Source organism: Ranitomeya imitator, chromosome 4 (genome assembly GCF_032444005.1).
Source record: "Ranitomeya imitator isolate aRanImi1 chromosome 4, aRanImi1.pri, whole genome shotgun sequence".
NCBI lineage: Eukaryota > Metazoa > Chordata > Amphibia > Anura > Dendrobatidae > Ranitomeya > Ranitomeya imitator.
The window spans coordinates 505,804,217-505,819,708 of record NC_091285.1 but is presented as its reverse complement, the minus strand read 5'-3'; the positions used below and the strand labels follow the sequence as shown (position 1 = coordinate 505,819,708).

At 40.1% G+C, this 15,492-nt stretch overlaps 1 protein-coding gene across 1 annotated transcript in view; it reads left to right on the top strand.

Moving 5' to 3' along the window:
- The window catches only part of SECISBP2L (SECIS binding protein 2 like), a 96,456-nt gene extending 86,644 nt beyond the window's left edge, over window positions 1-9,812 (top strand). The window contains exons 13-18 of the mRNA XM_069766037.1: window positions 1,650-1,782; window positions 1,897-2,059; window positions 3,683-3,903; window positions 4,817-4,971; window positions 5,439-5,658; window positions 5,833-9,812. Coding sequence (XP_069622138.1) covers window positions 1,650-1,782; window positions 1,897-2,059; window positions 3,683-3,903; window positions 4,817-4,971; window positions 5,439-5,658; window positions 5,833-6,344 — 1,404 coding nt within the window. The 3' untranslated portion in view covers window positions 6,345-9,812. The remainder of the gene's footprint in view (window positions 1-1,649; window positions 1,783-1,896; window positions 2,060-3,682; window positions 3,904-4,816; window positions 4,972-5,438; window positions 5,659-5,832) is intronic.
- Window positions 9,813-15,492: the final 5,680 nt, after the last annotated feature.

Sequence of the window (15,492 nt, the reverse complement as noted above, 5' to 3'; positions counted from 1 at the left end):
CTATAACTTCAGTATGATTTAGCTACCCCTTTACAGGTGAGTGAGACCACAACGAAAATCAGGCACAATGTTACACACTCTGTTGTTGGTGGCAACAAATGAGAGAGATGCCACACACGCAGGACTGTCACTGAAGCACAAATGTAAATATTAATCTCCCACTGATTTGATTTTTTTTTTTTTTTAAGGGAGACTTTAGGAAAAAAAAACAGAATAAAATGATTTTTTCAGGAAGAATTTAGAAACCAAATAAAATAAAATGATTTTTTCAGGGAGAATTTAGAAAACCAATAAAACAAAAAAAGGCTTTCTATGGCCCACTGAGTGAGAGATGACGCACACAGGAGTCAGGAGTGGCACACAAGCCCAGAGGCCAATATTAATCTCCCACTTTTTTTTTTTTTTTTTCCAGGGAAAATTTATAAACCCATTAAAAAAAAATAAATAGGCTTTCTATGGCCCACTATCTGAGAGAGAGAGATGGCACGCTTAGGACTGGCACACAAGCCCAAAGGCCAATATTAATCTCCCACTGATTGATTTATTGATTTTTTCAGGTAGAATTTAGAACCCAAATAAAGCAAAAAAAAAAAAATGGGCTTTCTATGGCCCACTGAGTGAGTGATGATGCACACAGGAGTCAGGAGTGGCACACAAGCCCTGAGGCCAATATTTTTCTCCCACTGATTGATGTAGTGATTTTTTCAGGTAGATTTTAGAACCAAAATCAAGCAAAAAAATAAATAGGCTTTCTATGGCCCACTGAGTGAGAGATGACACAGACAGGGATGGCACTCTAGCAGAAATGTCAATCTTAATCTCCCACAAAAAAAAAAAAAAAAAAAACAGGGAGTGTCCTTCAATTACTATCTCCCTGCAGTAATCTCAGCCAGGTATGGCAGGCAGCAATAAGGAGTGGACTGATGCACAAATTAAATAAAAAGTGTGTACAAACCAAAAAGATAGCTGTGCAGAAAGGAAGGAACAAGAGGATTTGTGCTTTGAAAAAAGCAGTTGGTTTGCACAGCGGCGTACACACAGCAATGCAGCTATCAGGGAGCCTTCTAGGGCAGCCCAATGAGCTACAGCGCTGAGGGGGAAAAAAAAAAAAAATGTAGCTTCCACTGTCCCTGCACACCGAAGGTGGTGTTGGGCAGTGGAAATCGCTACAGCACAAGTGGTTTGGTGGTTAATGGACCCTGCCTAACGCTATCCCTGCTTCTGACGAAGCGGCAGCAACCTCTCCCTAAGCTCAGATCAGCAGCAGTAACATGGCGGTCGGCGGGAACGCCCCTTTATAGCCCCTGTGACGCCGCAGACAGCAAGCCAATCACTGCAATGCCCTTCTCTAAGATGGTGGGGACCAGGACCTATGTCATCACGCTGCCCACACTCTGCGTTTACCTTCATTGGCTGAGAAATGGCGCTTTTCGCGTCATTGAAACGCGACTTTGGCGCGAAAGTCGCGTACCTCATGGCCGACACCGCACAGGGGTCGGATCGGGTTTCATGAAACCCGACTTTGTCAAAAGTCGGCGACTTTTGAAAATGTTCGACCCGTTTCGCTCAACCCTATTCAGTAGGGTTGTAGCTTTGGTGTATGTTCAATTAGTTGGATTTCTAAGTTATCACTTATGTGTTTCTTTTAGATAATCTTGAAAGAAAGAGAAGAAAAGAAAGGACGTTTGACAGTGGATCAGAATGTACTTAGTTCAGATGAGCAGAAAGACATGTCTATAAGTTTCACTGAGGATCAATCTGAAGAGCTGGCATCTCAAGATGGTAACTCAAAATGGCATCTAAGCCACCTTCTTAGAAGATGGCATGCATAGTTTACAAGAGCATCTATACTTGAATCTGCTCCTCTTAAAAATGTTACTTTTACCTCTTGATTAGAAGCTGGTCTGAGTGCACCAAGCGATACTTCATTGTCTCCAGCAAGTCAGAACTCTCCTTACTGCATGACACCCGTATCTCAGGGATCACCAGCAAGTTCTGGCATCGGTAGCCCCATGGCCTCTTCTGCAATCACCAAAATTCACAGCAAAAGGTTCAGAGAGTAAGTGGAGAATCATCAATTCATTTTTATTAATTAATTGTATCTTCACAAAGGGCATTCTAAAGATATTGGCAGGTGGAAATCTTCCAGCACCTTCAAATCTAATCTCTGGTGATTGACGAAAAAAGCAATAACTGTGTTAATCTAGATGACCTCCGTATCTGTCCATGGTGGTGTCTTGTATTGCAGCTCTTCTCCATGGAAGAGAATGGGCCTCCGGGCGCAGCGTTGCAACTATCTGTGGATAGGTGTGAGACTCTGAAAGAAAGCAGACATGTTTTTTTTCATATGATATACAGTTCAATATTTATGCCCCTCCGACATATTGTACATAGTTTAAAGGGAATTTGTCTGCAGGATTTCAGACCCCAAACTGTTTACATGTGCCTGTAATTCTTTCAAAGCCAAGTCCAGCAATACCTTTTACATGACAGTTCATTCCTCAGTTACTGAGAAATCTGTGTTTGGATAGATATGTAAATGAGGCTGTAGATCTGTAACATAGAAGCTGTCAGTCCAGTAGGGGGAGGCGGTGCTGGGCAGGGAATAGAGCCGGAGTCACACAGGCTTCAGATCTACATCCTCATTTGCATATCAATTCAAACCCTGTTTTCTCAGTAATGGAGGAACAGATGGTCTAGGTAAGGGTATTGCTGCACTTGTCTTTGAAAGAGCTACATCCACATATAAATAGTTTGGGTTTGAAATCCTGCTGAAATATTGCTTTTAAGCAACAATTTGTGTTAAAGTTATACAAGTCCCAGCTCCAACTACCTTGATTTCAGATCCTTTTCACCAAAGAGACAAAGGAATCCCAACACTCAGTTGCTCAGTTTGAATCTTACAGTTGAGATTTAGCTCAAACGTTACGGCTTTTCTCAAGGCTTGAGGCAAAGTTCCAACATTTGAGCTGAAAGTTCATCTAAACATTGATGCCTAAATATTTTTTCATGTCAAGTGAGTTCTTCATTTGTATTTAAATATGATGCATGTAGGTAATGTTACTGTCATGTGTGTATTAGGCTACTTTCACACATCAGGTTTTTTGTTTCAGGCTAAATCCGGCTCTTTGAAGAAAAACCGGAACCGGAAAAAATAAAAACAGGAACCGGTTTTTCCCCCATTGACTTGTATTAGCGCCGGATTGCGCAGCGTTCCTTCCGGTTTTTTGCCGGATCCGGCGAACAATCGATTCCAGCGTCTGTAAAAAACGTCCACTGCAACGTTTTTTGTCTCCAGCGAAAAAGCCTGAATCACCAGATCCGGCACTTCCGGCTGTTTGCTAGAATGTAAGCCTATGGGAGCCGGAAGGTTCCGGATCCGGAAAAAGGCAAATCCAGCGGCCTGATCCGGTTTTTTAAACTGAGCATGCTCCAATTTTTTTTTTTTTTTTTTTTTTTTTTTTATCCAATAATCTAGATGGGCTAGCCGGATCCGTTGCATCAGTTTTTCACAATCTGCGCCGGATCCAGTTTTTCCAACATTCGCCGGATTTAGCCTGACACTGAAAACCTGATGTGTGAAAGTAGCCTTATTTAGCAGTAGCTGAATTGTTTAATATGATTTAGTTATGCCTAGAGTTTCTTTATTTTATCATTGGATGTACGCTTTCTTGTCCTACAGATACTGCAATCAAGTATTGAGTAAAGAAATAGATGAATGTGTGACCGTATTACTGCAAGAACTGGTCAGCTTCCAAGAACGTGTGTACCAGAAAGACCCTGTCAAAGCCAAATCAAAGAGGAGACTTGTGATGGGATTGCGAGAAGTCACTAAGCACATGAAGTTGAATAAAATCAAGTGTGTCATCATCTCTCCCAACTGTGAGAAAATTCAGTCCAAAGGTATGATGTGCTGTACAGCAATTGTAATGCCTTCAGCCTAAGGTGTGAACTTCAGAATATGGCAGCAGAGTGAATGGGCCTTGATGCTTCAGTGAGACCAGGCCCTTTTCATACTTTCAGTCACAGCAATGTATATACAAGTGACTGTACATGTACCAAAAGAAGTAATTGGGGAACACGTTCACAGAGAACACTCACACAACGTATGCACTGGACTTGGTCTGGTGGCTGTGTTGTTTGTTTCTGGACTAGAGCCCAGTGAACCTTCTCCTACCAGTTAGCATCCACAGTGCCTCACTGATTAGTAGGCGCGGTGCAGTATCGTCTTTGCAGTGTAACATACCAATTAGATCAAACTATACTAAAGCTGGCAGGTTGGAGGAAGTTCACAGTGCTCTGGCCTGACAGCCATGGACTACCGACGTGGCTACTGGACCACGGTTTTGCAAATCTTTTTGCTCATCTCTAGTATGCACACTGTCTGATAGAGATGAAAAATAGAATTTCTTCTGTTTTTCATTTCCTGTTCAATTGTTATTCTTTTTCTTTAATAAAAAGAAAGTTGAAAGAGAAAAAAGAGATGAAAAATAGTCATTAACTTTGTAGAAGTGCATTGAAAAGACAGTAATACATCAAAAGATAAATACTTAAAATTAAGCATTGTGAAAGCATGTGGGCGATTTGCATACTTGCGGTCATGCACCTTGTAGACTCCTGCGTGTCTCAATTCTCTTCTATTGAGAGAATCTAGGTAAGACTAGTTGGCATGTGAAAATTTGAATGCAGTTTTGCAGTCTGTAATCAGTGACTGCAGCTTTTTTTTCTGAGGCCAGGCAACCTCTTTATTGCACTTCATGATGAGCATTATTACTGGCTGTGTAGTTGACTGAGGGTCTCTGGTGCTTTTACTTAGGTGGATTGGATGAGGCACTCTATAATGTAATAGCCATGGCAAGAGAGCAAGAAATTCCATTTGTTTTTGCCCTGGGACGAAAAGCTCTAGGGCGATGTGTGAACAAGTTGGTACCTGTCAGTGTTGTAGGTATCTTCAGTTACTCTGGGGCTGAGGTGAGTTACAATAAAATACTGTTCTGTTTTGTTAATTTTTAATTTTGTTTATCTTATTTTTCTATGAAAAGTCCCCAATTAATATATTGGGATATCAACAAGGGGAGATTCACAAGATGTACAATTGCTAGAGATTTTCAGTGTGGATTGTATCTGCGAAATCTAACTAGCGCCAATTTCTGTTATTTAACCCCTTAAATTATTCTGTCAAAGATTGGCAGAGGCATGTACCGTAAGTGGTTAGATCATGGGGGTACGGTGATCCTTTAAGTCACCAGTCAGCCTTCCCTCAATGCATTCATAGGGACCTGATGAGTTATCATGGCAGCCAAGGACTCTGAAGCCCAGCCACAAGCTTAAGTAGGGAGATCATTAATTTCACCATATACTCCAAGTAATCAAATGATAACCTCCGTTCTTTTTGGTCAAATTTGAATGCTTTTTTGTTTGTTTTTTTTACAACCCAGAGTTTATTTAACAACCTGGTCTCTCTGACGGAAGAAGCTAGAAAAGCCTACAAAGATATGGTGTCTTCAATGGAGCAGGAGCAAGCTGAAGAAGCTTTGAAAAACGTTAAAAAGGTCCCACACCACATGGGTCATTCACGTAACCCCTCTGCCGCCAGTGCAATTTCATTCTGCAGCGTCATCTCTGAACCTATCTCTGAAGTCAATGAGAAGGATTATGGTAAGATTTTGGGGATGTAATAAGAGTCCATTCAGGGATATATTTCTGTGTAGCTGCTTTTACCCTTCCATGCTTCCATTGGACTAGTCCTTGCATACATAGTTAAGTGGCTTGCAGATAATGTCAGTGGTATTCGCATCTGGCAAAATTAACATAAGCATTTTACTTTTGCAGAAACCAATTGGAGAAGTATGGTGGAAACATCTGATGGACTTGAGGCTTCTGAAAATGAAGATTCTTCAGTACGAACAGCCACTTCACATCACACTATTAATGCTCAGTCTGATAAGAATGCACACAAACCACTTTTGGGTCCTGGTAGCACTACCTCAGTTTCTAAACTTGGCAAGATGGCTCCGGTTGACAAAGAAGAAGCAAAACCAGATGACAATCTGGAATGGGCATCTCAGCAGAGCACGGAAACTGGATCATGGGATGGTAGTGGCAGAGATGTCCTCAATTCCTCCATGACAAGCACAACAAGTACTCTGGTGCCCGAAATGCTGGATGAAGATGATGATGAGGAGGAAGATGATGATGAGTATCCCCAGGAACCTATTTCAGTCAGCAGAATAGAGTCTTGGGTATCAGAAACCCAGCGAACTATGGAGACTCTGCAGCTTGTGAATAGTCCGGAGGAAGATAACATTGAACAAAGTGAAGAGGACACCGTGGAGAATATCTAGAAGTATAGCTGGTCAGAAATGGCGCACATACACAAAATGGTGCAAAGTCTTTATTACAAGCGAGCTCTAACGCATTTTATGTAATTGAAACAAACTCAGGAATCGGTCCACTCACAGAACTTTGCTTTTGGGAGAGTTGGAGGCATTTCCATACCTAGTTCATCTCAATGTTTTGCACTGCGTAAATGTTAACCTATACCTGATTCCCTACAAATGATGTTGTCTTGTTTTAATGTCCAGCTGAATTGCTGCTTTTCCTCCACTTCAGCATTAGGGGGTGTTTTCTGGATTTTCCAGCTCTTTGCCTTCCTTCAACAATGGGTATGAATATACACACAAAAAAAAGTAAAACTATCATCTTTCCATATGGTAAGATACCTGTAGATAATTGTTGGGATCTGACATGCTGGATATCACATTGATTGCATCTGGGTTAATGGAATCCATTTTTACAAATGACACTATTGTTGTGGGTTTGTGTCTTACGGTGGCCATGTTTACATTATATTGTCGCTCTGTTCTGCTGAAAAGTAGACATTTCCATTGACCACTTAAACTTTCATATTTATAACCAGATTTAGAATGGATCCTCAGAAGCAGTAGGTTGTCTTATCCCTATAGCTTTCCGTCAGGACAATGTTATCATCCTCTGAGTTTAGTGTTGAACCGTTGATCCAGGCAGAGGTGTTCTATCATCTGTGCAGTAAGTCATAATGAACCCAATAGTCTTGGAAAGAAACATTTCAAAAAGTATTGTCCTTTTATGTGTACACTGACTCTTAATTTATTGTACATATCTAATAATATAGCATTTCACACACATTATGTTTTGCATTTACTTTTAAGGAGTTTTGTCATAGTATAACTTTTCTGGCTTTTTTTTTTTTCTTTTAGTTTTGGAAATTTTCATTTTAAGAATAGCGATACCATTCTGATCTAGTTGTAAGCTTTTCTTTCAACTTAAATGAAATTGTTAATGTAAAGGAGCTTTAGAACATAGTAGGTTTTTTTGGGATGTGCAATTGCAACTAATTTATTGATCCGTTGAAAAATATACAGATAAACATAAACTGATGAAATGTGATAATGCACAATTGGGTAAAAACAGATCATTTGCAACCATGTCACGTGGTGTAGCATTAAGGTGGCTCTGCACATTTTACTAAATAGGGCTTAAGTAGCAATGTTGTAGAAGTCTTAAGTTGTCGAGGGGCTGAATGAGGGAAGGAAAGGGTGTCCATAGAGCTGTATGGAGAAAGTGTAAAACTCCTTGGCATCATTTTTTATTATTTTTGGCATTATAGCGGAATTAATTGTAATATAGCATTGCCTGTCTTTTTTGCCCAAAATAACAATTGAAGCAATTTGGAGGCCATGTGGGGGCTGCTAGTAAGCTTTTCTCATTAGAAAAGAGTAGGATCAGATCCACTGGTACAGTGAAGGCCCCATGTATCTTGTGATAGATGGTCATGTCTGATGCAGATTTATCAGCTATGGCTGCCTTTACTGCAAGCAAGTCTAGTGCATTACCAATGCTTGGCGGTGTACGGCCTGAGCTACATCAAGGTTTTTTTGCAGTACTGCCAAGTCTGCAGTACAAAGGCGTACATCAAGATATCTCATGTTAACATAATTCAGTATCTCTACTAAAAAATAAATTTTTGCCCCTCGGTCAGAGATTTCAGGAACTTTATATTGCAGGTTAGGGATTTAGACACCTATAGTTATGTTCTTAACCCTGCTGTTCTGTTAGGTCAAAAATGACCGTTTTTGAAATTCTATAATGTTATAAAAATTCAGCGTGTGATTCTGAGACTTGAGGCTCCCTGACTTTTCGTCGTTAGGGGGGTACTCTCTGTGGGATTTTTTTTTTTTTTTTAATTTTTGTTTACTTTATTTGGTACAATTTTTTTTACACTTGTACTGTTCGGTCAAAAATGACCGATAGGCCTTTATTCAGCTCTCCAGACAATTTTTGACAAAAATAAAGGTGCTATCACCTCATTTTGAACTATATATTGCATCTACTACTATTTATCAATGTATCTGACTACTTTTGGTCAGAAAAGATTTACACATACCAACATTTTCAAGTTGCGATACAGCCGACGGATTCGCTTCCAGTATAGCTATGCGCAATTTATTTCACTGGTTTTTATTTACCCTGCTGTTCATATAGATCTAGTTCCATTCAGTTGTCAACATTTCATATTGTAAATCATGATTTTCTGATTTTCCATGTGTTTGCTGGTTGTACAGTATTACACTGTGCAATGCTGTCCTAAGCAGAATTCACCTAAAGTGTTGTACTGTGAGCTTTTTCCTGCTGCAGGGTGGTGTCTGCTCTGATCTTATCTGTAGACAGATAACATAGCAGTGTAGAGTTTCAGTTCAGCTGGAGACAACACAGAGTGAGCAGAGGTTCAGACGTCAGAGCTCTGAAGTCCCATTTTTACAGGTATGTTACAGATAAATTATTCTTTTATTCTAAAATTATTCAATATTCTCACTGCTGTGATAAAATGGATGATAGGGGGTTAGCATTAGGGTTGTGTAGACTCAATGTCTGCTTATGAGTACATATTCTCACTGCTGTGATAGAATGGATGATAGGGGGTTAGCATTAGGGTTGTGTAGACTCAATGTCTGCTTATGAGTACATATTCTCACTGCTGTGATAGAATGAGTGCATGCCTCATTTTTGTTTGCGACGCTCCAGCACCATAATCACAGGGCATATCTCAATGTGTGACGGGACGTTATTGTGTGTATTGTTGCGAAATTGTTTTGATTTTTTTTTTCATTCATTGTTTATGGATATATTTTATTTTTTCATTCAACAGTGAAGCCTTACAGCATGAGAAGAAGACACTTCACCCAAGCTGAATTGGAGGAGTTTATAAACGACTCCGATACAGACGAGGATGTTAGGTCCGGTCAAAAATGACCGGGAACAGTATAAGTGTATAAAAAACAACGTTTTTTGCCATTTTATAGAGAAAAAAAGCTTTTTTTTTTTTTTTTTTTTGCCTTTGAAAAAAGTATATCTACATAATGTTTGATATTATTACTTATAGTTAACATTTAGATCAAGATTTTTTTTTTATCTGCAAAAATAATCAATTTTTACAAAAATCGAAAAAATACCATGTTCCCTTTTGGATATAAAAAAAATATAAAACAAGCTTTGTATTTATTTTTTTTTCTGGTATTTGAACAACCATCTTCACAAGCAATATAATAGTGCAAAAACTGTTTAAAAAAAACCACTTAGATTAGCTAAAAATGATTATTTTATAAGGACGGTCAAAAATGACCGGGAACAGTACAAGTGTATGTGAAATCTAAACAGAACAGCAGGGTTAAACTTATTTAGTAAAACATGTAGAGTCCTTTATGTGGTCATTGTGTCTCAATGACAGTGGTTTTCATAAGACCATAAGTGGTTGTAATTGCAAAAATGTTTGTAAAAAAAAAAAAAAAAAAAAAAAAGCAATTTTTCAATGTACCTCTTATTAAAAATTTTGCTCTCTTCGGAATAAAAAATTGTTAGAGATTTTTAAATTTATTTATAAAATGGTTATCCGTAACTTTGGGTTTTTTTTGGCTATGGGGCTAAGAACTTACTGGCAGGCAGTTTCTAACTACATGCCTGTTCTGCCCCTGCTACTATCTGTTCCATTTAAGAGTGGTCACGCACTGCTGCTTTTGACGAGTCTCCTGCTTCAGGTGATGTCACGTCGACAGAGCAACTTCTTTTTCACTCTGCTCTTTTGACATTACTGCCAATGTTATGCCAATTGATGGCCGGCCCTCTGGTGCGTTGGCTTGAACCAGTTTTTAATCAACATTACGTCATCAGTGACAACCCAGTGAAAGAGCAAACCGGAGTGAAAGAGCTGCTCTGTTGATGTGAGGTCAGCTGAAGCTGGAAAATGGTATCTACCTGCCAGTAAGTTGTTGGCCTCAAAGCCTTAAACAAAAAAAAATCCCAGCTAACCCTTTTAAGGCTCGCTGCCAAGGTTACTGGCCACCTCTGTAATTTATCAGAATTTGGAAGCACTTTTCTGCAGCTGGCTGGATTGCAGCACTCCATCGGTGCTGCAGAAACAAAGCTGCCTCTGCTTGCAAACATCTGAGAACCAATCTTATGGACCACTGGTGCAACCTAGCTTTTGGTCCGAACGTTCAAATCGTGCAAGAGCACACTGCCAAGCAAGAGGCAGCAGGGCGGTGCTCTTGAAACACAATTGAGACAAGCCCTAAAAGGGAACCTGTCACTAAATTCATGCTGTGGACATGCATAAATCTGAGGCTGGTTGTACGATTGTAGTCAGGTATGTATTTCTCTGAAATGCTCCAGCATTTCAAAGAAATGAGGCTCTGATTTAATTCTGCCTGCTTTTTGGGCAATATGAATAAGATGACTGGTTCTCTCAAGTTTTGTAGCATGGGTTCATATTGTTAAACAACAAAAATATTCAGGGTATGTGCACACGATCAGTAAACGCTGCGGGTTGGATGCTGCATACTTGTGCAGCGTTCAACCCGCAACTTCCAAATGTTGCAGCATAGAGGATGGGATTTCTTCCCATACCCACTATGCATCCACAGATACTCGTGGATCTCCCGCTAGAGAAATTCTACCAATAAAATGTATTGGACGCGGTGAATCCGCATGGTTCAGTGAACACATGGGGATTCACCTGCGTTCAATAGACTGCAGAGCTTTGGACGCCGCGAACATGCACTGTGTCCAAAGCGCTGCCACTTCCAGATCGTGTGCACCCGGCCTCACAGGTTGCTGGTACGGAGGACCAGAGCACTGCCGGCAGCCACAATGCCTCTTCTGATTAGAAGCCTAGGCGTAACGTTATCAGAGTTCTGGTCTGGTAGCCACAAATTATTTCTGTTGGATCAAGGGCCTACAAATCTTTTTGCTCAATTTTTTTTCTTAACATGTATTGTATAACATTAGGGGTAACTGTTCCTTAAACCACGCTTAGTGAGGAAATCTGTCCATTAAAGGGACAGTATTTAATACCTGTATATAGGATGTGGGTGTATGGTTCTACTAATGAATTGAGTCTTTTGGTAGTTCTTGTAATTTCATGTATTCATAACGAATTTGTATTTAAGTATTTTAGATTTGATGGAAGTTTCTAGGTTGTTAGCATTCTTCAGTTGCCTACATGGAATTGGCAACTTGTACAGTTTTATTAAACTAAATGTATTTGCGTGTCTAGAAAGTCTTGAGCGTATAAAGGGTGAGGAGTGAGGTCGTTCTACTCATTTGTGGTACATGACAGACCTTGGCCTTTACATTTCAAGTGTTGCCTCACCTGTGGAAATGACAGGGTTTGGAACAGAACATTAAGCTGCTTTCTGTAAGTGTGCTTACGTGCTACCCAAATTCTTGACCCTGGTAGGCAGGAATTCTTAGCCAGGGAATGTTTTTACAGTTTGCTTTCAACCAAATGTCCTATGTATCTTGAAAAAGGAAAGAATCTGTGACTACTTACAATGTAAGTTAGAGGAACGAACCTGGAGAGGGTGAATTCCCAGCATAGTTATTAAAGGCACCTGCCGTGGGACAGGAGACAAACTCTTTAAGAAAGTGTCAAGGGATTGTGCAAGATTGTAAAGTCATGGCTAATTTATTCCAAAAACAGCACTGTGGCCCAATTTATCATTTGCTTGTTTTTTGTTTTTGTTTTTTTTTTGTCTGGTAGTATTTTTGCTGGTTTTTGTTTTTGTTTTTTTAACCAAATTTTACACAGTTGCGCAAAATGTATTAATCAAATGCTCCAATTAAAAAAAAAAACAAAAAAAAAATTTCTTTTTTGTTTTGACACGTTTTACAACATCTTAGAGTAAAAAGTCGCACGTTTCTCAAAATGATAGCAAAATTTGTGCCAAAATAGCTATCATACATAAAATCACTCTTGAGGGGGGAAGAGGTTTTGAGAAAAATGTTGTGACTTTTTAAAAAGTTGAAATTCATGAATCAGCAGAAAACCTCTGGAAACCCCATCTGTCCCCAATGGTGAATTAAACAAAAACAATCGTACACTTATAAAATAAACTTTAAAAAGAATTGCATGAAAAACGCCTGTGCAAATGTAGCAATGAATCGGGCTCTGTTTCTTTGCACAGGTTGTGTGCATTTCAGCTCGGCCTGAAAGTACCTTCACACTAAACGACGCTGCAGCGATCCAGACAACGATCCGGATCGCTGTTTGGTCACTGGAGAGCTGTCACACAGACCGCTCTCCAGCGACCAACGATGCCGGTAACCAGGGTAAACATCGGGTTACTAAGCGCAGGGCCGCGCTTAATAACCCGATGTTTACCCTGGTTACCATCCTAAAAGTAAAAAAAAAAACGCTTCATACTTACCTTCCGCTGTGTTTTCCTGCGTCACCGCTCTGCTTTCCGGCCGCTGTGCTCACAGTGAGTGCAGGAAAGCACAGCGCCGGAGGACAGACAGCGGAAGGTAAGTATGAAGTGGATGGTAACCAGGGTAAACATCGGGTTACTAAGCGCGGCCCTGCCAAAGGTGTCAAAAGGTGCCCCGATTATAAATATACAGCCGGTGAAATACCAAAGAAACAAATGAAAAACCCGATACACTTATCTGTGTTCAGGTCTCGCCTCTACGCGTTTCCCCCCCATGATATGGTTCCTCAGGAGGCATATGGGTAACTCAAAGTCCGTGTGCTGAAGTCACATCAGAGATAAGTGCTGTGCCTGGTTGCAGGCATCAACTTGTATTAGTGTCGGATTGCACCGGATGACTTTGCGATTTGTCCGTTTTTCGCCGGATCCGGCAAATCTGGCGTTTCGGTTTCTGGAAAAAACGTCCATAGCAACGTGTTTTTTGTCTCCGGCGAAAAAGCCAGAAGCACCGAATTCGGCGCTTCTGGCTATTTGCTAGAATGGAAGCCTATGGGAGCCGGAAGGTGCCGGATCCGGAAAATGACGGATTCTGGCTCCGGATTCCATTTTTTTAATCTGAGCATGCTCCAAATTTTTTTTTAGCCAATAATTTAGATATGTTAGCCGGATTTGTCGAAAAAACGGATCTGTCGCATCTGTTTTTCGCAAACTGCGCCGGAACCGGTTTTTCCAACACTCGCCGGATTGTGCCTGATGCAAAAAAGCTGATGTATGAAAGTAGCCTTATCTGGAGGATTGAACACGGCCTGCTGTTCGGGAAATGTGACCCGGAACGTGCCTATTCTATATTCTCCTGCCTTGTGATTTTGTTTTCCCATGTTCAGTTCCATTTCAGTAAGTCTTTAATTTTGTTCTGAGTAAGATAAGCTTAAAGGAATTGTTGTCTTTGAAAAGTCAAGGGATTAAATGCTCATTTACCCCTATATTATCCATACTTTTTCCCACTCCATATTCATGCAAGTCTATGGCTGTCATGCAAATTTCAGACTGGTAAACCAAAATTGTCAGGGCGGGCTACAGTGGAGAACACCATGATGGTACATGCTAAGGGCTGATTTCCATTTAACCTTGGCATAGGAAAGTTTCCTAAATATTTCTGTAAATAATGCATTTGTTGAATGATAACCGATCTCTTCTACATGTTCTATGTATATAGTTAAATTAATTCTTTTCGTTTTGTGCGATCTTCTTTTTTTCCGTTAAAAGTTGCCATTGGATGTTATGGCACATAATAATGATGAAGTACTTGTAAAAAGTATAAATTAAAGACTGTGAATGAGGATTGGTCTACATATAAAGTATTTAATGGAAATGTAACCTTACCCAACTCTCAAACAGTTTCAGTTTAATTAAGGGCAAGGCCAATGAAGTAAAGCTTACCTTGATCCCTGGCTCATTAAAGTGTTACTGGTCTTTTTTTTAACCAATATGTAATCTTGAATTCTATTTTATGTGCAGATCTAGCTGGCATTGTATTGTATTGTATCCAAATCCAACCTTCTTTCAATTCCATGTGTTCTTGTGACTTGTTGGTGCAGGGTTCTTGGTGTGTTTAACAATATACGAAGGTAGACGTTCCAGCTCCTAAAAACAATTCCTTGGCCGATCGTGCCTGCTGTGCATATTCACATTTCATGAGGATTCTGCCATCTGCTATGTTTTAATTTTGAAGAATAAAGGAATCTTTTTTTAGCAGCTGGAACGTCTGCCTTTGTATATTGTTCCACGTCAAATCCTGACAACGTTCCGTGCACCTGGGGCAGTCGGTGAGCCGTCTAGGGCTTAAAGCCCAAACTTTTTTTTTTTCTATACATTCTTGGTGTGGTACAGCTGTAGAACTGTTGTGAGGCCTTGCACAGTCAGCTGCTTACATTGTTGTCACTTTGTCACATATACATGAACAGGAATGCTTCGAGTTGAACTTGCAAAACTGTCAAAGGACGAAATAACAGCTTACGCCACCTTGCTCCCTTGCCTAAGCCAGTGATTTTTTTCTGTAACAGACTATTTACAATGGTCCAAAATAGCAAATACCATAAATAATGAGCTTACTTGATTCCCTGCTGATTTTTCCCCGAGTCCCCAATTCATCTGTTTACCACACTCCTTAAATGAAGTGGCGTGTCACCAAGGGCTGTGTCCTGCAATTACTCCTTTTGTTTTTTTAGATCAATATATGATGATTTAAAAAAAGAAAAAAAATATTTCCACATTAATGGGGCTGCACAACCTCTTTTGAAGACTTTGTTTTTTCTTCAAAAAGAGTGTTAACGGTATTGGTTGGAAGTGTGGGCCTGAGATGTAAATATTTAGCATCCATATTTTTGTGTGCACATCAGTGCTTGTAAAGTAGTGCTTTCATATATTCTGTATCTTGCTAGATTAGTCTGTGTATAAGGCTCCCGCTCCCATACAGACCCCTGGTGTTCGGGGTTACCCTGTGTGTGGTCTGGATCCTGCAGGCATAGGTCGCACTACCTCCTCTACTCTTGCTAAACTCCTGAGGTTGGTGTGATCACAGCACGCTACTTGCTTTTTCTTACAGAAATCACAACTTTTACAAACCTGTCTGTGTGAGTGAAAAGATGGGTTAGATCAGGGGTGTCAAACTGCATTCCTCGAGGGCCGCAAACCATGCGTGTTTTCAAGATTTCCTTAGCATTGCACAAGGTGCTGCAATCATTATGTG